Source organism: Lampetra planeri, chromosome 26, assembly GCF_965212315.1.
Source record: "Lampetra planeri chromosome 26, kcLamPlan1.2.h2, whole genome shotgun sequence".
Classification (NCBI taxonomy): domain Eukaryota; kingdom Metazoa; phylum Chordata; class Hyperoartia; order Petromyzontiformes; family Petromyzontidae; genus Lampetra; species Lampetra planeri.
Window position 1 is genome coordinate 10892961 of NC_136132.1, and position 21536 is coordinate 10914496.

Genomic DNA, 21536 nt, shown 5'->3' on the forward strand with positions numbered 1-21536 from the left:
TAAAAGTGCCATAGCTCCAGTGGCTTCCTGATATCGGAAGCAAAGAGCGTTCCCGACGGCCGCATCTGAAAGCGCGCGATGCGGTGACCACCGTCTTCGTTGTTAGCCACCGCTGCTGCATTGATGACCGGAGTTTGCGTGATGCTCCTTCAAGAGGTGGAGGGGGGTTGGGTGGAGGGGGGGTTGGGGTCTAGGGGCAGGGGGTGGTGGTGGGGACTCACCTGGTATGAGGACTCCTCCTCGCGGTCCAGGGATCCCGTGACGAACACCTCGCCCGTGCGAGGGTCGATCACGAACAGATTCTTCGGCTCCTCGTCCGCGCCGGGACCCGACAGCGCGAAGCGGGCGTCCTCGTCGCCTGCGCTGATGCGGCCCACCTACAACATCGACATCATCATCATCGATAGCATCGTCATCGTCATCATCGATATCATCGATCGTCGTTAACGATGGACATCAGCCATCGTTGTGGCTATGTGTGCGGAATCATCACTCGTGCTGATGCGGACCACTACACGATCGAAATCACCATCATCATTATCATCACCATCATCATTATATTCACCATCATCATTATAATCATCATTGACATCATCATCACCATCATCAGTAGTTGTGGTGGTGGTGGAGACAGTGGTGGTCGTTGTGGTGGTGGTGGAGACAGTGGTGGTCGTTGTGGTGGTGGTGGAGACAGTGGTGGTCGTTGTGGTGGTGGTGGTGGTGGAGACAGTGGTGGTCATTGTGGTGGTGGTGGAGACAGTGGTGGTCGTTGTGGTGGTGGTGGTGGAGACAGTGGTGGTGGTTGTTGTTGGTTGGTCGTTGATGCGCTGGTTGTTGTCCAGACGGCCGTGCCCGTTCTGGTTGTTGTTCTGGTTGTCACTACTGGTTGTTGTTCTGGTTGTTGTTCTGGTTGTTGTTCTGGTTGTTGTGGCTGTGGTGTTGTTCTGGTTGATGTATCAGTGGTGTTTGTTGTTCTGGTTGTTGTGGTTGTGGTATTTGTTGTTCTGGTTGTTGTGGTTGTGGTGTTTGTATTCTGGGGAGCGGTAGCACGCTGCGCTACGAACCCGGCAACCGGCGTTCGATTCCCGCTCACGGCCAACACTCGCGATGGTTATCTGAACCTGTTCTGGGCCTCCCCTAGGTTGACTCAGCCTCAAATGAGTATCTGGTGCCGCACCAGATACTCGGCGGCCAGGCGTTGTTTTGGCCACCCACTCCCTCGTGTGCCGTGCCGGCCTTCAAAGGTGCACGCTAACAGCACTTGCCCCAATAGTCTGTTAAGGCTATATGGGGGATCTTTGTCTTGTTACTGTAGTGTTTGTTGTGGTTGTGGCAGTGATGTTTCTTGTTCTGGTTGCTGTGGTCGTTGTTGTTGTGGCTGTGGTGTTTGTTCGGGTTGTTGTTATTGCTGTGGCGTTTGTTGTGGTTGTGGCTGTTGTTGTTGTTGTGAGACCTCACCGTGCCGATTCGCCGTGGGAAAGGCGGCCTCTGGTTCTCCGAGACGAACATCTCGGAGGCGAAGATCGCCCGGCGCTGACGGCCCTCGCTGCCCGCCTCCTCCTCCAGCCCCGCCGTGGCCACGAGCAGCAACCCGGCCTGCACACACCGGGGTCAAGGTCAGAGGGTCAGTGGGCCAAGGGCAGTGGGTCGATGGGCCAAGGCCGACGGGTCGGTGCATCAAGGTCAGTGGGTCGGTGGGGCAAGGTCATCGGGTCATTGTGTCATGTTAAGTGGGTTAAGGTCAGTGGGTCGGTGGGTTAAGGTCAGTGGGTAGGGCAACGTGGCCACTCCCCCTTCATGCCACCACGGGCCGCGCCGTCGCCGCCTTCCTCCTGCCAGGTGATTTTCTTAAGTTTCGTCTGCTTTGTGCTCCTATCGTGTCTCTTTGTATTATTTGTTGTCGCAACCTTCTGACCCCCCCCCACTGGAGATCTGTGAAAGAGAGTTTCAGAACTCATCGAATCCCTCCAGTATAAATCAATATTCTCATCTTGAGGTCGCTCAGCTGTTGCGCAGCCGAGACCCGACCTCGAAAGTGTTTTGATGTCGCGGGGTTTCATCAGCCGTGCGCGCGTGCCGTGGAACACGTGGCTCATGCGACACGTGGTGAGACTCTGGACTCTGAAGAGGTCTCACGCCTGAATGCGTGGGACTCGAGAGCAGTGTTCCCCTCACTTATTATAGCCGTTAAGACATCACCGGTGGGTGTGAGGTGTGTGAGGGGCCGCCACACAGTTGAAACAATTGCTGGGTTTGACGGCAGCGCGATGGTGTCGGCCAATCCGTTTCAAAGACAACGCGAATATTAAATTATCAGAGCACGTGTGTTTGCACGTTTTGCCACAAGCACCGCGTGTGGTCAACGCAGACCTGGTGCCCTGCACAAGGCAGCGAATTGTGGCGTTTGAACATCTGAACAGCTCCTGTTTTATTGCCAGGATGGTTACAACCTATTCTTGTTGTTTCATTAGTTTTATACCGGGAAAAAAAAAATGCCCCATAGATGTAGCACGATGACGACGATGACGACGATGGGGGGGGGGGGTGTAGTCACGTGCTGTGTATTGTCGGGGGGCGCACTAAAGGCCACCCAGGGGCCTTGCAATGAAGAAGGCTTCTTGAGACTCTGGAGATCACACGCCTGAATGCGTGAGACTTAAGAGATATCCGGATAGGAGCGCGAGGCGCCGGGGAGTTGATCAATCGCAAGGCGAGGAGGAGGAGGATGAGGACGAGGATGGGGTGAGACTTGAGAAGCGATTTTTCTATGGGGCGGGTGGAACTTTGGGCCTCTGCCCACGCGTTCCTAAAGCCGCGCGTTTATAAATAATGCAGTGCTCATATAATAAATATATAAATATAAATCACTCGTTAGAAGTAGTGTTATTATTAATTATTACTGCAAGTTCAGCTTTGTCGCAGTGATTTGTATGGATGTAGTAGCGCCCTGTCTTCGCATGTGGACCTCGATCATGATCAGCAGCAGCAGTGGTCAATCCACTGCTGGATGAAGGCGTCCCGCCCCCCCCCCACCCCTGCAAGCCAACCTCATCAGAATCTTTATTCATAATGGAGGAATCCGATGAGCTATGAAGCTCTTTTTCACAGATATCCAACAGGGGCACGGGGTCACACCAGGGTGGTCACCACCCTAACCACGCCGGGTTGGGGAGTGGCCACCAGGGTGGTCACCCACTTTCGCCGATAATACATCATCAGTGTGAGTGAGGAGCCGCCACACATTTGAAACCATTGTTGTGGGTTTGACAGCAGCACGATGATGACGATGGGGGGTGTTGTCATCAGGGGCCGCCAGTGGCCCGCGGGCCGAACGCAGGAAGAGCAGTATGAGCATGATGAGCATGATGAGCAGGATCCCATGACGCAAGGGGTCGCAAGTGGCGGCTCTTTAAGGACCGCTTCGTGACGCGTTCTCTGTTGAGGTTCACCACCGTCTCGCACCTTCACCACGCTGTGCATTGACGGCTCTTGAAATGTTGTGGGGGGTTTTTTGTTGACCGAATTCGAACAAAAAACGTTTCCCCTTTGTTGTTATTTTGCTTGCTGACACCCCTGGGATGAAGGCGAGAGACGCGGGGGGGGGGGGGCTTGCCACTGGGATCAGCAGTTCACCAGCAGATGAACTCGCTCACGAGCAAAGCCCGGCACTGCTGATGAGGCGCTGCGTGTCGAAACCGGCCCAAAGAGTGTTGCTTGTCTTGAATCAATGCTGCTGAAATGACGCAACTCCCACAAGGCCGCGGGGTTGATGGGGATGTGAAAACAAATACACGTACTGTGCGTTTATATTTCAATATGGAGAGATGGAGTTGTGTGAAAGTTGATCTATAATTACACTTCTGAATAGTGCGTTATGATGCCTTTAAGCTGCGTGTGGTGTCTACCCGTTACTTTGTTACCCAAGTTAACAAGCTGCTCACCGCATGTTCGGCACCAATGCAAAACACATGAGTCACGGTTCGAGTCCCGGGTGAAGGTCAGTGGATGGTAACCGGACATATGATTGTGTGTATATATATTTGCATTTGTGATCCCTTAGAAAATGAATAGGCGGACATGAAGAGGAGGAGGGTGAGAGTTTTCAATCGTTGCGTTGTGATAGCGTTCAGAAACGACGGCGACGCTGGAAAAGAACTTGGAACAAAACGTTGAAAAGTGGGCGCACAAAGTCTGAAGAGGGTGCGGGCTTGAACTTACATAGAGAGGCAGAGGGACGGGTAGAGAGAGAGAGGGAGGAGGAGATACGGGCAGGGGAGAGGGAAGAGAGCGAGTTGGTAGGGAGATAGGGACGGGGAGAGATTTGAGCTGGAGAGAGTGTGGAGAGAGTGGAGCTGCAGGGAGAGAGTGAGGAGGGAGAGAGAGGGGGAGCTGGAGGGAGAGAGGGAGGGTAGAGATGGGAGCTGCAGGGAGAGTGAGGAGGGAGAGAGAGGGGGGGGCTGGTGGGGAGATAGGGACGGGGAGAGATTGGAGCTGGAGAGAGTGTGGAGAGAGTGGAGCTGCAGGGAGAGAGTGAGGAGGGAGAGAGAGATGGGAGCTGGATGGAAAGAGGGAGGGTAGAGATGGGAGCTGCAGCGAGAGTGAGGAGGGAGAGAGAGGGGGGAGCTGGATGGAGAGAGGGAGGGAGAGAGTGGAGTTGGAGAGACGGAGCTGATTCACGCGAATTCCGGTCATCCTCGCAGCAGCAGCAGCAGCAGCTTTTGGCTGCTGGTCATCGAACATAGACAGACGGTCGCCGCATCGGACGCTTTGAGATGCGCTTCCGCGGCCGTCTGGAACGCTCCTTAGGAAGCCACTGGAACTATGTACTTTTAACTAATCTCGATTGACAACCTCATTTCTTGAGAACTGCTTTTTGTGTTTAGTTTGTTGTCCTTCCCCCGCACCTCCGATGAGCGCGGTTGGCTACGTACGGTGCGAAAGAAGTTGAGCATACATACGGGGGAGCTGGAGGGGGAGAGAGCTGGGCAGAAGGGAGTTTGAGAGAGGGCAGCTAGAGAGAGGGAGGGGAGAGAGCGGAGCTGGAGGGAGATTGAGCTGGAGAGAGAGGGAGGAGAGCTGAACAGAAGGGAGTTGGAGGGAGCTGGACTGGAGGGAGGGAGAGGACGGAGAGGAAGGCGATCCTGTACAGTGCAGTGGCCCCGTGTTTTAAATAAAACCCCTGAGTTGGCTTCTCTCGGCCCCGCCGCTCCCGGCCACCCGAGCCGACCCCCAACGCACGCACAAAGACAAAGCTCCCCCGTGTAGCCCCGGCAGGCTGTTGGGGGCAAGCGCTGTTAGCGAGGAGCACCTATGCAGGCCGGAAGGGGCACACGAGGAGGTGGCTAAGCTAACACCACGCCCGGCCGCCTTTGTCTCCCCAGTGGCGATATTTGCACATCGCACCAAACACTGGTTTAAGGCTGAGTCGGCGCACGGGAGGTCCAGCACCGGTTGATTTAATCGTCACCGGTGTTGGTCGTGGGCAGGAATCGAACTCGGGTAGTCGGTTTCATAGCGCAGCGCGATAACCGCTACAATACCGCTCCCCACATTCAGAGACACACACACAGACACTGCACATACACATGCCCACATATGTACAGAGCTCCACCTAGGCCGACACATAGACACCTGCTCCGATATGCTCATTCAAACTACCCACGCCAAATCGTACTCACCGACACCGACTGTCACTCTCTACTCAAGCCAACACTCTCACTCACCCACCCACTCACTCACCCACCCACTCACTCACCCACCCACCCACATATCAACCTACTCACTCATCTACCTACTCTCTCAGTGACTCACCCAACTACATACCCACTCACGTACCAACATACTCGCTCATCCACTTACTCATTTAACCACCCACCCATCCACCCACTCAATCTCTCACCCAACCACCCATCCACTAACTCATCCACCCACTCCATCACCCATCTACCCACGCACTCATCCATCAATTGACTCGCTCACCCAATGTTCAAATGACTCGCTCGCCGACTCACTCACCCGCTCGCTCACTCCCACCCACCCACACCAACACAGAATCAGAATATTGATTGACACTGGAGCAATCCGATGAGCTGTAAAGCTCTTTTTCCACGGATGCCCATCAGATTTCGCATTCAACTCCAGCAGGTCGGCCGCTATCCCCCTCTCATTCCTGTGCAAGAGCTCTCCTACAACGCCCTTCGCGTGGCTTTCCATGACCGCACCTCCAATGAGCGCGGTTGGCTACGTACGGTGCGAAAGAGGTTCAACGCATGCACGCGCACGCACGCGCTTGACAGCTGGGAAAGATGACGAGACGAGCCGACCCGCTCGGCCGCTGCTGCCCTGTCAAATTCAACATCACAAGCAGGCGGGGTGATTGATGATCCAGCATTCACCGATTCACTTCCATTCACTCGCCGTCGGTGCCTCCTTATCGCTCTGTTGTCGTTACTGTCACGGCCACTCATCGATCCCCTTCCTACGGTGTTGAGGACTCGGTTGCATAGGTATGCTGGTCACTGCAAAGTCGCAGCAATACACTCATTCCGCTCACTCGCCCCACTCAAGATACAAAGGTTCCCCGCCCGTACAGCCTTAATAGGATGTTTGGACAAGTGCTGTTAGCGAGCACCTTTGAAGGTCGGCACGGCGCACGGGGAAGTGAATGGTCAGACACCACGTCCGTCCGCCACTGTCTCCCCAGCGCCGATGTTTACACACCGCCATGATGGACTCATTCCATGCTGAGTCGCCACAGGGGAGGCCCAGGACTGAGGTTGAAAGTCGCCACTTTCATTGGTCGTGAGCGCGAAACGAACTCGGCCGGACGCGTTCGCAGCGTAGTGCGCTAACCACTACGCTGCCGCTCACCACACTCACCCATTCACTCACCACACTCACCCATTCACTCACCACACTCACCCATTCACTCACCACACTCACCCATTAACTCACCACACTCACCCATTCACTCACCACACTCACCTATTCACTCACCACACTCACCCATTCACTCGCCAACTCAGCCGCTTAACCACCACATTCGCACTGCGCGCACAAAACGCCAAGCAGCCGGCAACCTGCAGCACGACTGGAGGTGTTACTCGTCGGCGTGATTACCTTTCTTGAACTGGGCATGGTTATTCATTATCAAAGAGAAGTGTCATGAACGGCAGTGCGGTGAGCGAGTGAGTGGGTGAGTGGATGAGTATGCGATTGAGTGGGGGGTGATAGGTTGAGTGAGTTAGTGAATACACGTGTAAGTGGGGTGGGTGAGTGACCGGGTGAATGCGTGGGTTAGTGAGTGGGTGGATTGTGCTAATCAATGGATGAGTGACTGTGAGTGAGTGGATAGGCGGGTGAATGTGTGAATGTGGGGAGCGGTAGCGTAGCGGTTAGCGCGCTGTGCTACGAAATCGACGACCCGGGTTCGATTCCCGCTCACGGCCAACATCAGTGACGATTAAATCAACCGGTGCTGGGCCTCCCCTACGTCGACTCAGCCTCAAACGAGTACCTGGTTAACGATGTTTAAATATCGACATTAAGGTGGCCGGGCGTGGTGCTGGTCACCCACCCCCTTCGTGCGTCATGTCAGCCCTTCACAGGTACTTTGCAAGCGGCACATGCCCCAAAAATCTGTTAAGGCCATACGGGGGATCTTTGTCTTTAATGTGTTGTGATTTGCAGCGAGACGGTGGTGGTCGAACACGGTATGGATGAGACAGATACGGTCTGTCTGGCCGAGTCCTCAACACAGGGAAGTCAACTTCTCTGCGTTTGCCCATCGTTGTCGATCTCCTCGTGTCTCTGTCGTCTCCCCCGAGCTTTCGTATGCACCCTACGTTGGACTTCTTTCGCACCGTACGTAGCCAACCGAGCGAATCGTCTTCATCTCTAACACCCCCGCCCGCCCCTCTCTCTCTTATCTCGCTTCCTCGTTCTCTGCGCCCGGCGATCCCGTAACTTGAATCCATTTCTTTGCCAAACAATTCCACCGCAACTGGTGTCACCCGGCGCGTCGCGGGTGGCAATGAATATTCACGAACCACCACCCCACCCCACCCCACACCCCCTCCTCCTCTCCCTTGGCCGATCGCCTCGCCCAAGTTAAAGTTCGAATCCCGGCACGGCCCGTCGCTCGACTACTGGCGCTCGTGGGACAAAGTGCCCATCCCTCGTGCCCCCCCCCCCGGCCCGGATGTTGCGGCGCCGGCACCGTCCCACCAACAATCTGAGCCACGCCAATCGCCACTGCTCTTACCGTTACCCCCAACACCCCCACCACCCCGTCTTTACCATTGCTGCAGCACGGCAACCGTCCTCACGGTATTCTCCAAACTCAACGCCCTCCCCGGCCGCCTTTGTCTCTCGTAGTTACTCTTCTGATGGTTACGTACCGAATGTCGTGCTCAGGCATGGCGCTCGCTCGTAATATCGACCGCGGGCCGGGAATGGAACCCAGGAGGTCGGGTTCGTCGTAGCGCGTTGCATTTACACAATAACGGGCTATCATCAACATCAGCCATGGTCGATCCACTGCTGGACGAAGGCCTCCGCCACCAACGCCGTCGCAGTCTCTCGCGGTCTTGCGGTGCACCGATCCTCCTGATGGCTCCCCGAGCACACGAGCTAATTCAACATCGCTCCGACTCCCTCGTTGGACGGAACACCCCAATCGGAGCGCGTTCTCTCCGTTGGCTTCCACTCCGTCGCCAGTCTCGACCGCCCATCATTGGCGACCACGATCATCATCATCATCGACATCATCGTCGTCGTCGTCGGTGTGGCGTTCTACCACCGTGGCCCGAGGCTTCGGTCGGCCCACAGCCCATCGAGGGTAGGACAGGAGCAGGAGAAGAGACGCAAAGACAGAGATCCCCCGTGTAGCCTCACGCAGGGCTTGTTGGAGCAAGTGCTGCTAAGCGAGCTCCGGTGAAATCCAACGCGGCGCGCGCGGGCACGGCGGTGCGGAGAGCACCACGCCCGGCCGCCTTTGTCTCCCCAACACGAAACGTTTAACGCACCCGAACGCGCAACGCGTGAGGTTGAGCTCACCTGAAGGACGAGAACCGCCAGAGCGCGCAGATGGCTCCCCATGGCTGGCTGGACACGTGGAGACAGAGATAGAAAGAGGGGGGGAGAGAACGAGAGGGGAGATAGTAGAGGAGAGGGGGGGGGGGAGGAGAGAACGGAGGGGGCGGTGAGAGTTATGGGAGAGAGAAATAGAGGAGAGTGACCAGAGATTGGGGGGTAGGAGGGGAGGGGGGAGAGAAATCGGGGAGTGTAGAGAGAGAAAGAGAGGGTAAAGAGGTTGGAGAGAGATAGCAGAGAAGGGAGAGTTTGGGGGGAGAGTGGAGAGAGATGGGGCAGAAAGATTGGAGAGAGAGAGAGAGAGAGCAGAGAAGGGAGTGTTAGGGGAGAGTGGAGAGAGATGGGGCAGAAAGATAGGAGAGAAAGAGAGCAGAAAAAGGAGTGGTAGGGGAGAGTGCAGAGATAGACAGGAGGGAGTTAGAGGGAGGGAGTGAGAGAGAGTGAGAGTGAGTGAGAGCGAATCCTAACTCTCCAGCCCCCCCCCCACCCTGTGCCTGCTGCGAGTGGAGCTGTGATATAATTACACGCGGAACATGCATGGGGGGTAGGGGGCACACATGGAGGAGGGGGGGGGGTCAGACCGATTGACGCGGGTTCCATCGGGAATCATTTTTAAAGCGTGGCCTCAATGCTTGCTTCCATTATTCGTCGTGTGCGGACATTCCACATTGCCGTGGCGAGGACCAGTACGGCGTCGCGTGGTTGGGCATGGCCCCTCGGTGAGAGGAATGGAATGTAATGGGCGAGCGCATCGACGGAACTACCGTTTTTGTGTTGCTACAAAGTGGTACCTGATTTACCGACCTCCGGCCGAGATGATGTTAACGTAACTAAACCTTTTTATTTTGCCAGGTAAGGCCCCACTGAGCTACGTGGCTCTTTTTCAGAGGCGACCTGGCTATCACAAATGATAGCTCAATGAAGTGGCTCATCATCATCATCATCACGTGGAGATTTATAGCAGCCAGAGACTCTAAACGCGTGATGTTGATTCTAAATGTGGAGGGGGGGAAATCGGAGGACCCGGAGGAAAATCTACGCGACCATGGGGAGAGAGAGAGAGAGACACGCAAACTCCACATATACAGCAGGCGTCAGGGTCGGGATCGAACCCACGACCTCCTGTATACCAGGCGAGGTTGTTAACCTCTCGCCACCGTGTACACAGAGGCAGAGCCGTCCCGAGGGCGTGGCGAATCGGGGCGACCGCCCCAGGCCCCGTGCTTTGGGGGGGAGGGGGGCACCGTCATTTCGACATCACAGTGTCAGCTGGAATACTTCCGGTTTAGTTTGAAGGCGTCGGGGACCCACACAGTGGGATTTTAATGTAAACATGAACGTTCTTACCGCCTTTACTGGACAACTGTGAAAAAGAGCTTAATAGCTCATCGGATTCCCCCAGTATAAATAAAGATTACAATTGTCATTTTCCCCGGGCCCACAACCCCCTCTCTGGACAGCCATATGTATGCACCTGTATGTTGAACTTCTTTTGCACCGTACGTAGCCAATCCGTGCTTAATTGGAGGTGCAATTAGTCGGCCCGGCAGAGAGGAGCTCAGAGAACTTGAAATAAGTCCGACGCTTCCTGAAGCTGGGGTTACCGCATAACGCAATCTTCAGAGGTCGCCGGTTTCGATTCGATCGCCTGGGCGCGGCAGTTGAATGAATGGGCACGCTTTGTAAGCGCCCCCCAAACTTCATCCAGCCCTCCTCCCCACCCCCTCGACACCCCCGCCGCGTTTGCCCACCCACAGGAGTAGAAAGTACTAATTTGCGGTGCACCACGTGATGCAGTCGATCGTCAGGTCGAGCGAGGTGGGGTCTCAGTTTGGATACATGAAGACGTCTGTCAAGCGTGGAAGAGTAGGCCAAGACACCCTCGAGAGTGGCTCTCTTTAGAGCTTCCGCCACCAGTTGCCTTGAGCAAGCAGTCGCAGGGCTGCACCTCTAGCAAAGACAAAGGTCCCCCGCATAGCCTCAATAGACTGTTGGGGAAAGTGCTGTTAGCGAGCATCTATGAATGCCGGCACGGCACACGAGGTTATGGAGCCACGCCCGGCCACCTTCGTTTCCCCAGTACTGTTGTTTACACATCGCAACAGGTAGTTGTTTCAGGTTGAGTCGACGTAGGGGAGGCCCAGGACCGGTTCAGATAATCGGCACTGGTGTTGGTCGTGAGCGAGAATTGAACTCGGGTTCGCCGGGTTCGTGGCGCAGTTCATATCCCACACACTCACCACACTACACGCGCATTATCCCACTCACTCACCACACCACGCACTTCATGTGTCACACGCACGCACGCACGAACTCAAGGCACGCACACACGCCAGTGTCGCACAGGCCGCGCGGATAGAGGTCCCTTTGACCAGATAAGTGCGATCAGAGACGTAGCAACCTGGATCTCTCCGCTTGCCTCCTCTGCAAGAAAGCCCCACGCGGAGCGCCGTCACAGAAGCGATGGCGTCCGCCGTTTCTGCCGACTTACAAAAACAGAAAGAACAACCCCCATGTCCTATTCTGGTCCAGGGGTTGAACTTAGTTATTATTACATAAAGGCAGCGTCAGTGTGTGCGTGCGTGTTCGCCGGGCCCTACATTCAGACCATCCCCTGTTGCTGGGCCCGAACCAGCACGGCGGAAATTCCACATTCCTGCGGCAAAGGGAACCGCGCCAAGCCGGAGAGGATGCCCGCTCAAAGGAACGCGGTTAGAAATTGTATCGACCCAGACAGCGCACGGGGGATGATGATTGGTGCGGGGTTTGCGTGCGAGTGGACAAGCGGGGGGCACGTTGGGGTTGGCGATGGACCCCGAACTCCGGCACGCATGGGGACCCCGACCCCCACCCCACCCTGGGGTCCCGGCATACCGCCGCTGTGCCCACACGCCCCGCTATATTTAGGGGCCCCGACTCATTCCCCACCACCCCACCCCAATCGCCCTCCCCCTCCCCCCCCCCCCAATTTCTCCCCACTCCCCCCCCCGCCCCCCCTCTGGCGTCGTCACCGTGCCACATTTAGAGGCGAACACGCGGTTTGGCCGGGCAGGTGTTTTGTCACATCAGAGGTTTTTTTTTACCTCTAGATCTTGACACACTCAGTCTCATTTTTTGTTTTTAACTCCAACACGTCCATCAATGGTGGGGGGGGGGGGGGTATATATAATGGGCGACGTTTCGGGCAACGGTCCTTCTTCAGAGCACATGTTTTATCGGTCCGAGCAGAGAGATAAGAGCTCAACGCTGGCCTTGTCGTCCCCTGCGTCTCACGTACAGAGCTTGGTGCTGCACGACGGACATGTGATTCATGCCATGGGGCCCATTGGCTATCCAAGATTCCTATGCAAAGCCAATGTACGTCTCATTTACATATGACTTGCATAAATAGTTCACCCATTCTTGCTTATCGATGAGCCAAATAATGATCGACGCTAATCGATGAAGCAATGAATCGCTACGCGCCTCGATCACAATCTGGCGATGTTGCTGCGAGCGCAGCTACACAAACTGCAGAAGGGCTATTGCCCGAAACGTCGCATTAATTTCAAGACCATACACGGCTGGTGTTACTGACTCACGTGCTGACTTATCGTTCGTTCCACGTTGTTCCGCACTCCGCAAGAGAATGTCCGAAGCAAATGCCCTCTGCCTCCTGAGCGGCCTGACCAGTCTCGAGACAACCACCAAGAAACGAATGACACCACGAGTAACAATCCGCAACTTCTCGTCTCCAATGATCGTCGTGTCAATGTGTAACACGCCACCACCACCGCAGATTGTTCGCTCACTCCCGCAGTGATGAGAGAGAGAGAGAGAAGACGACTCGGCAACCACAGACGAATGGAAAGGCATCAGCAGCAGCTACGCGATGAATCAGAATCTGTATTTACACTGGAGAAATCCGATGAGCTACAAAGCTCTTTATTAACAATAATTTAAATTATTGTGAGATGTCCAGTCGGGGCAGGTCAGCACGGCGCAACAACAAACAATGCAAACACTCGATAGCAGTGCAAAGTATCGGAAATATAAGAAAATAATTTATAAATATACAAACATAACTAAACTAGTACTTTTATCTTACCAGGTAAAGCCAACTGGACCATTAGCTTCTTTTTCAGAAGCGACCTGGCCACAAATTATAGCTCAACGAAGTGACTTACCATCACGTGGAAATTTATAGCAACAAAATACTCTAAATATGACCTGGCCACACCAACAGTTGTCCTTCCAAGCTCTGCGGCCCTCTATATATTGAGGTGTCATCGGTGCCGGAGGAAGCCGGAGCATCCGGAGAAAACCCATACGTCCGTGCGAGGGGGAAACACTCTATCCTGTGTAAACGGAACAGATGAAGTCCACAGTTTTGGTGTACCGCCTTCTCCTGGCGAGCCAGGGTAGAAACACATAACGTATATATTTCTATATTTCCCTGAATATATCGGGCGCCGCGGTGGTGAGACGTTTACTACCCCGCCTGGTGTCCAGGTGACGATGGTTTTGAACAGCGTGGGTTCGATCCCGACCCCGACGCCTGCTGTATATGTGGAGTTTGTGGATTTTTCTACAATTCCTCCGGTTTTTCCCCTCCACATTTAGAATCAACGCCAGGCGTCTCGAATATTTGCCTGCGAGAAATGTCCATGCGATCAGCCACTTTGTTGAGCCATCGTTTGCGGTCAGGTCGCTTCTGAAAAATTGCCCTGGAGCTCAGTGAGCCCTACCTTGTAAAATAAAAATAGTTTAGTTTTTTAAGTTTATCGGCCTGTTATTCCTTGAGCACGAAGGTTTTTATTCATCTGGTCTGGCAATACGAGAGCAGGGCTCACGGGGGACAATGCGGGGGGGGGGGGGGGTGGCCCCTCCTCTCCCCCTCTAACCCCCCCCTCACCTCCTAACTTGCCCCTTCATCTGTTGCGAACTGTACTTACAGTGTGGCACTGCGGGGCCCCGGCACGTGATCGTTGCTAGAATTGTGGTGAGACACCCCACACACAACGCCGCCCTCCCCCTCCCCCCCAATGGTTGGTGGATCACGCAGAGACTTAGTGCAGCTCTCAAAAACCCACGTGGCTGGGACGCAATGATGGCGCAGCCCAGCAGCAGCAGCACGTGGGGTCGTGAGCCCGCCTGCGTTGGCGACTTCGCGGTGTCATCCCCCCCCACCTCTCGTTCCCTCCCCACGCGGAGGCAAGGTCCCCCTACCCCTCCCCCCACCTGGCAGTCTCCAGCCGTGGCCGCGTGTTCACCGTCTTCACGGAGTCGGTTTAAATATAAATGCGTCGTTAAACCCGCCACCACCCGTCACAGCCAATTAGTAAGGGTTGTCACGTCAAAAAAGCATGCCCAATTCGTTACTAGTGTAGTGGTGATACGTGCTGGCGGGGAGGATCGTGAGACAGTGCGTGGTGGGTGGCTACATCACGGTCCGCAGGCGGGTGCCCACATCGCGGTCCGCATAGGCCCCACCCCCTGGAGCGGAGGGCTATGTAAGGCGATGCGCGGGAGCACTCGGGGAGTTGGTAACCGGCGAAGACAGAAGACGGAGGAAGAGATAGGCCCTGGGACCCCTAGCCCCGCTGCCCTTGTAAGGGCCGGGGCTCTGTGAGGCTCAGAGGCGAGGCCTTGGGATTCACGGCCCGACCCCCTTGTAAGGGCCGGGCTGTGTAACTCAGTGGTCGAGACCCGTGGCCTGGCAAGGCGGGTCTGATAGCTCCCCGTGGGGAGAGCGTAGCCGGAGAGCCTGAGTGCAAGGCAGAGTTAGGTACGCGTACCCTACGGGAGAGACTGAGTGCGTGGCCGAGCCGGGCGCGTGTAGGGGTCTGATAGCTCCCCGTGGGGATAGCGTAGCGGAGAACCTGAGTACAAGGCAGAGTTAGGTACGCGTACCCTACGGGAGAGACGGAGTGCGTGGCCGAGTCAGGCACGCGAAACATAGGCGTTATCTCGGTTGTGCCTGTTACTGTGCAACCATTGTGAATAAACAAGTGCTGCCCCGTCAACTCGTCTCCCGCCATAATTGAAGATATTACGACTGGCGTCAGAAGTGAAACTGTCTTCAAGTTATGGATACCAGGAAGACTCATCGGACTCACGAACGTGACCGGGAGGACGACCACGACGGATCGGGACAGCGAGCATCGAGGGGAGAGGAAGAGGAGATGCCGACGCCACAGAATATTACAGCACACCGGTGCGTTGGAGAGTTAACCCAGATATTAACCGGTAAGGGGCCGTCCATAAATGACGTCACGCGATTTTGGACGATTTTTGACCCCCCCCCCTCGTCACACGGCGTCATAAAAAAGTCAGACCCCCCCTAAAATATGACGTGACAAAGCTCTGCACCCCCCCAAATAAAACATGCTTCAAATCGCTTTAAACTATTGTCATTTCGATTTAAAGCTTTCGTGACTGCAGGGATTCATCTTCTTGGCTCTTTCGGTAAAGTCACGTAGAAGGGAAGTAATAAAATAATAAAAATAAAACATAATAAAATAATTCTCACGACATTTCGACCACAACGCAAGCAGCCGTCCTCAGGTGAAGAACATGTCTGTCGATAAGACAGAGTCTGAATGACACGTCCTAGGCTTGGAGCGTCTATTTAAGCTGGGAGGGAGGAGGAAGAACGCCTTGACAAAAGAATTTGCATATGAAGAGGAATTTAGCATATTTATGGGAAATGCAGGAAATGCGACTAGTGCTACTTGTGAAATGCGTAGGAGGTGGGCGGGGGGTTTTCAAAGTCATATTATGCCCATGCATTATGCAGGATTAGCAGCATCAAAGGGAGGGGGTAGGGGTAGCATTAATTAAGGGAAGGAATGTTAATAGTATGTAGCTGCAGTAACTAAACAACCACGTAAAAAGCTAAAGTATAAACTACATAGTATCATCAGTATGCTAAATATACTCTCAATAAGCTGAGCTACTAACCGTGAGTAATACATTACAATTCTAGGTCGCAAAAAATATAATATGCTTCCAGCTAAACTTTTTAAACTTTTTCCTTACATCACATGGGTCTATCCCGTACTATATGCTGCCATAGACAAACCCAACAATAAATTGTATACTGTATTACTATACACTACCCTATGTCTTAGAATAATACATAGTGTAATATTACACTATGTATTATTCTACCCACCCAACTGTATACCACACTGATGTATATTCACTATACAATTACGATACTATATTACCTTATACATTGTATTAAACATTACACTTTAATACTATTTATTATTATACAATATGCTATACACTATACCATTGACCGTCGCGTCAAAAGTACTAAGAGGAAGCAACGAAATATGTCAATGGGAGAGTGGTGGTAGGAAGCTTGCAGCGGAGCAAAGAATCCATTCCCTGCAGAGAATACAAGATAATTAGTCAATGTCAGTGAGTGGAACGCGGTCTGAAAGTCACCGTAAACGGGGACACAATCAGTTAAGATCCGAAATGGTTTATTACGTCCTTACAATGATTGCTAAGCCGGAATCCATCTTCTCGGTTGAAATTGTCTCTGTGTTTGTATATGTGGATCGCCTCATGAACGAATCTCTCATGGTAGCCAGATGGCTTGCAGAGAACCTCTGTCTTGGAGAAGTCAATATCATGTGAACCCACTGAATTGTAACAGTGATCTGCCACGGCTGAGGTGTTTGTCCTACCGTGTTTCAAGTCTGCTTTATGTTCACGGATGCGGTCCGAGACATGTCGTTTGGTTTCTCCAATGTAACTGCTACCACAGAGGCAACTTAGTTTGTAGACGCCAGGGTACTGTATGTCTGGAACCACATCTTTTACAGACGGGACCAGATCACGGATTTTATGTACTGTGTTGAATCGGACCTGGATCTTGTGTTTAATCAGGATTTTGGAGATCTTTTTTGTGACCCCAGCAATGTAGGGTAAGGTGATGGTCTTGAGAGGCTCCTCAACAGGATCCTTCTTGATGGTTGGAGTGATGGCTTTGCGGATTGTGTAGTCGGAGTAACCATTAGCCTTAAGAGCTTGGCGTACGTGTTTGAGTTCACTGGCAATGTGTTCCTGGTCGGAAATGCATTGGGCTCTATGGTATAGAGTCTTGATGAGGGAATTCTTCTGGGATGGATGGTGGTGGGAATCCGGTTTTAGGTAAGCATCCGTATGGGTGGCTTTCCTGTAGACAGAGAGGGCACCCCAATGGGCTCCCCTCTATCTCCGGTTGTAGCCAATGTCTTCATGGAGATATTTGAGACTGACGCCATCCAGACTGCCACTCTACGCCCGACCTTATGGAAGAGGTACGTAGATGACACTTTTGTCATCTGGCCACATGGCCGGCCTGCTCTAGACCAATTTCTCGACCACATCAATTCCATACACCCAGCCATCAGATTCACCATGGAAGTCGAAAAAGATGGCAAGCTATCCTTTTTGGATGTCCTAATTAAAAGGAGACCTGATGGTTCAATGAGCCTAGGACGTGTCATTCAGACTCTGTCTTATCGACAGACATGTTCTTCACCTGAAGACGGCTGCTTGCGTTGTGGCCGAAACGTCGTGAGAATTATTTTATTATGTTTTATTTTTATTATTGTATTACTTCCCTTCTACGTGACTTTACCGAAAGAACCAAGAAGACTATTGTCATTGTAGTGCGTATTTAATGTGGCGCTGCACTCTGATGTTGTAGGAGAAAACATTTATTAAAAAGTCTATTTAATTAAGTAGAAGGTGTTGTCTATATTCATTTAAAGTTGCGCTTTTGATGTGACGTCACATTTCTCCCCCCCCCCGTCGTCACACATTGTCACAAATCTATGACCCCCCCTAGGTGCGTGACGTCATTTATGGACGGCCCCTAATGGATATCCAGTGTAATTTATCTATACACATTGGCCCCCCTCCGGCCTCCGCACCCGATTGTCTCACAAGTGACGACATCGCACCGATCCCTCTCGTGAAGACCGAAGCAGGAGGAGGATTTCTCCACAACTTTGGGCTGCCCGCCCGATGGTGCCGGTTGTTGTAATTACCGGCGAAACGTCGTACTCGATTTGTAAATATTGCAGTGGGTTTACTCTCCAACGCACCGGTGTGCTGCACCAGTAGCGAATCGGCACGTTTTCTTTACGTGTCGGACCTCACTCATTGGCGGTGTCGGGTGGTGGTGGGTTTAACGACACATATTTTTTACGCGATCTCATCCAGAGACCTCGATTTCACGGAGCCGTTTAGGGGCCGTCCATAAATGACGTCACGCACCTGGGGGGGGGGGGGGGTTGAGTAAAGTGACGTTACATCAAAATGCGCAACTTTAAATAAATATAGACAACACGTTCTACTTAATTAAATATACTTTTTAATAAATGTTTTCTCCTACAACATCAGAGTGCAGCGCCACATTAAATACGCACTACAATGACAATATTTTAAAACTATTTGAAGCATGTTTTATGCTTTTTTTGGGGGGGGGGGCAGAGCTTTGTGACGTCATATTTGAGGGGGGGGGTCTGACGTTTTGTGACGCTGTGTGACGAAGGGGGGGGGGGGGTAAAAATCGTCCAAAATCGCGTGACGTCATTTATGCCCGGCCCCTTCGGCATGAAACCTCGGCAGCCGGTCTGCTCGCGAGAGACGCCTATTGACAGGCGGAAGAATTTCAGTCCGCACCCCGGCGGCACGATCATGATCATCACGTTGGCCTCTGCTGAGTACAACTACAGAACGGTTAAGGGGCCGTCCATGAATGACGTTACCTCGATTTTGGACCATTTTGAACCCTAGTCACACGGCGTCACAAAGAGTCAGACCCCCCCTCAAATATGACGTCACAAAGCTCTGCCCACCCCCCAAACCATAAAACATGCTTCAAATCGTTTTAAACTATTGTCATTGTAGTGCGTATTTAATGTGGCGCTGCACTCTGATGTTGTAGGAGTATTGCTATAACAATTAGTGTTGTTATAACAATTCTATATTTATTTAAAGTTGCGCATTTTGATGTGACGTCACATTTCTCAACCACCCCCCCCCTTGTCACAAATCGTCACAAATGTCTGACCCCCCCCCTAGGTGCGTGACGTCATTTATAGACGGCCCATAACCAATTAAAAAAACATTTTACCAGGTAAGGCCCACTGAGATATATAGCTTATTTCTCAGAAGCGACTTGGCCACAAACAATAGCTCAACCAATCACCTCCTGGAGACAGGCGAGACAGCTGACACCCTCTACACGACGCTGCTTCATCTTGTCCCCGATTTAACCGCGGTGGCTATGAGATGTTAACTCCCTCGCCTGGTCTACAGGAGGTCGTGGGTTCGATCCTGACCCCGACGCCTGCTGCTGTATATTTGGAGTCTGCGTGTCTCTCTCATCACGGTGGCTATGAGATGTTAACTCCCTCACCTGGTCTACAGGAGGTCGTGGGTTCGATCCTGACCCTGACGCCTGCTGCTATATATTTGGAGTCTGCGTGTCTCTCGCTCTCCCCGTGGTCGCGTTGATTTATCTCCAGCTCTTACTGGGTTTCCCTCCACTTTTAGAATCAACATTCATGCGTTTAGAGTATTTGGCTGACAATACATTTCCACGTGATCAGCCATTTCGTTGAGCTATCATTTGTGGTCAGGTGACTTCTGACAAAGAGCTACATAGCTCAGTGAGACTTACCTAGTAAATTAAAAAAATAGTGTTTAGTTTGATACGTATTTTTATTACTTAACTATGGACATTATAGCCTTGAATCTTGACGTAAAGCTTTCGTGACTACAGGAATACATGTTCTATGAGTATTTCGGTAAAGCCATGTAGATAGAAAAATTATAAAAAATATCACGACGTTTCGATCGCAACACAAGCAATCGTCTTCACCTGAAGCAATCGTCTTTACCTACGTGGCTTTACCGAAATATTATATAGCCTTGGTCTGAACTGAATACACTACGCCGCCGTCCTATCGTCCTTTACTTTTGATTGCCTCGGCACGATGATTATAACTTCGAACAGGAAAACAAATCGCTGATTACAGTTTTTCGTCGATTAATCAACTCAGTTGAATAATTAATCGATTGTCCCACCTCTGACCATCTCTCCGCAGACGGGCGCACAGTTAATGTGCATCGACATTCCCTCGGTCCCGTCTATACAAATCCGCCTCACCTCAACGAGAACCAACCTCTTTGTGGACTAGGAGATAGCGTGGCTTACCAAACATTGTTAGCATGACTCTCCTAAAATTTTAAACACGATTATTATAACGCCAATTACAGTGAGTTCTCCCAATACGCCGCGTGATTTCAGAACGCGAATTAGATATAACGCGGTGAATGTATGAGAGAACACATTGTTTTTTTTATAACGCGGATGCGAATTGGATATAACGCGATTGAGTGTGAACAGAACTACGCCGCGCGAGTAGCAATAAGCGGTGGTACGGCTACCCACGCGCCTGAGGCTTTGTTCAGCCTGCGTGCGCATCTCGCGTGTTAGCGCGGACTGTGCTCTGGCCCTAGATTATGTATTGTTTCGTTATAACGCGATTTTTCAATAGCGCGGTGTTCTGCAGCAACAAACCGCATGTACCTCGCAAAGCCTCACTGAGATTCAAGACTCATCTTGTGGAGTTGGCCGACCATCCCCAATGTAGGATCACAGAACTTGGGCAATTGTTGGTCGCGTCGGTTCTGGTTAACCTTCCCGAGTGCCTTTGGTTTCCCCTGGCCTCTCATTCTTTCAATCAACGAAAGGCGTGTCCGTTACAAATTAATAATATACAATCGGTCTTTATTTATCTATCCAGGAAAGCCACACTGAGCGCAAGGACTCACGTTCAGGAGGGTTCTGTATTGTGTTTGTAATGTTGTGCTCAGCCATTGGATGAGTTGCGCTTATTAGTAGTAGTATTATACACGTGGGAAGAACCCGGAGCGCGCGGAGAAAAACCACGCGGAGCGAGGGGGGCGACCACTCCATCCTTTACAGATGGAAACAGATGGAGATTAGTCCACGCGTTGCTGGGCTGCCTTTCCCCTGGCGAGCCAGCCGGGGAATGGGGATTGTGGTGAGCTGCGGTCGAGCGGGTGAGGGGTGGGGATTGTGGTGAGGGTTGAGTTTCTAGAGCAACGTGGAAGAACGGGGAGGTGCGGCAAGATCAATGAAGACGATAGACATGGAGTAGGGAGGGAGGGGGTAGAGAGAGGGGGGGGGGGTAGAGAGAGGGGGTAGAGAGAGAGGGGGGGGGGTAGAGAGAGGGGGTAGAGAGAGGGGGGGGGGTAGAGAGGGAATGGGTAAGGAGAGCAGAGAGTGAAATATATTGTGGAATATTTCATTTAAAAAGGGGGGGGGGGAGGGGGGGAGAGGTTTAAATAAAGCAAAGCATAAAAAAACTAAATGATGAACGAAGCAAAGTGCCGACTACACCAAGCATCTTCTTGTTTCCTCT

The 21536-nt window shown here is 52.6% G+C and overlaps 1 protein-coding gene across 1 annotated transcript in view; it reads right to left on the reverse strand.

Annotated features, from left to right (window-relative positions):
- The window catches only part of LOC144727739 (cadherin-13-like), a 34515-nt gene extending 25035 nt beyond the window's left edge, over window positions 1-9480 (reverse strand). Inside the window, 3 exon segments of the mRNA XM_078606797.1 lie at window positions 222-377; window positions 1459-1596; window positions 9058-9480. Coding sequence (XP_078462923.1) covers window positions 222-377; window positions 1459-1596; window positions 9058-9099 — 336 coding nt within the window. The 5' untranslated portion in view covers window positions 9100-9480.
- Between the last annotated feature and the right edge of the window lie 12056 nt (window positions 9481-21536).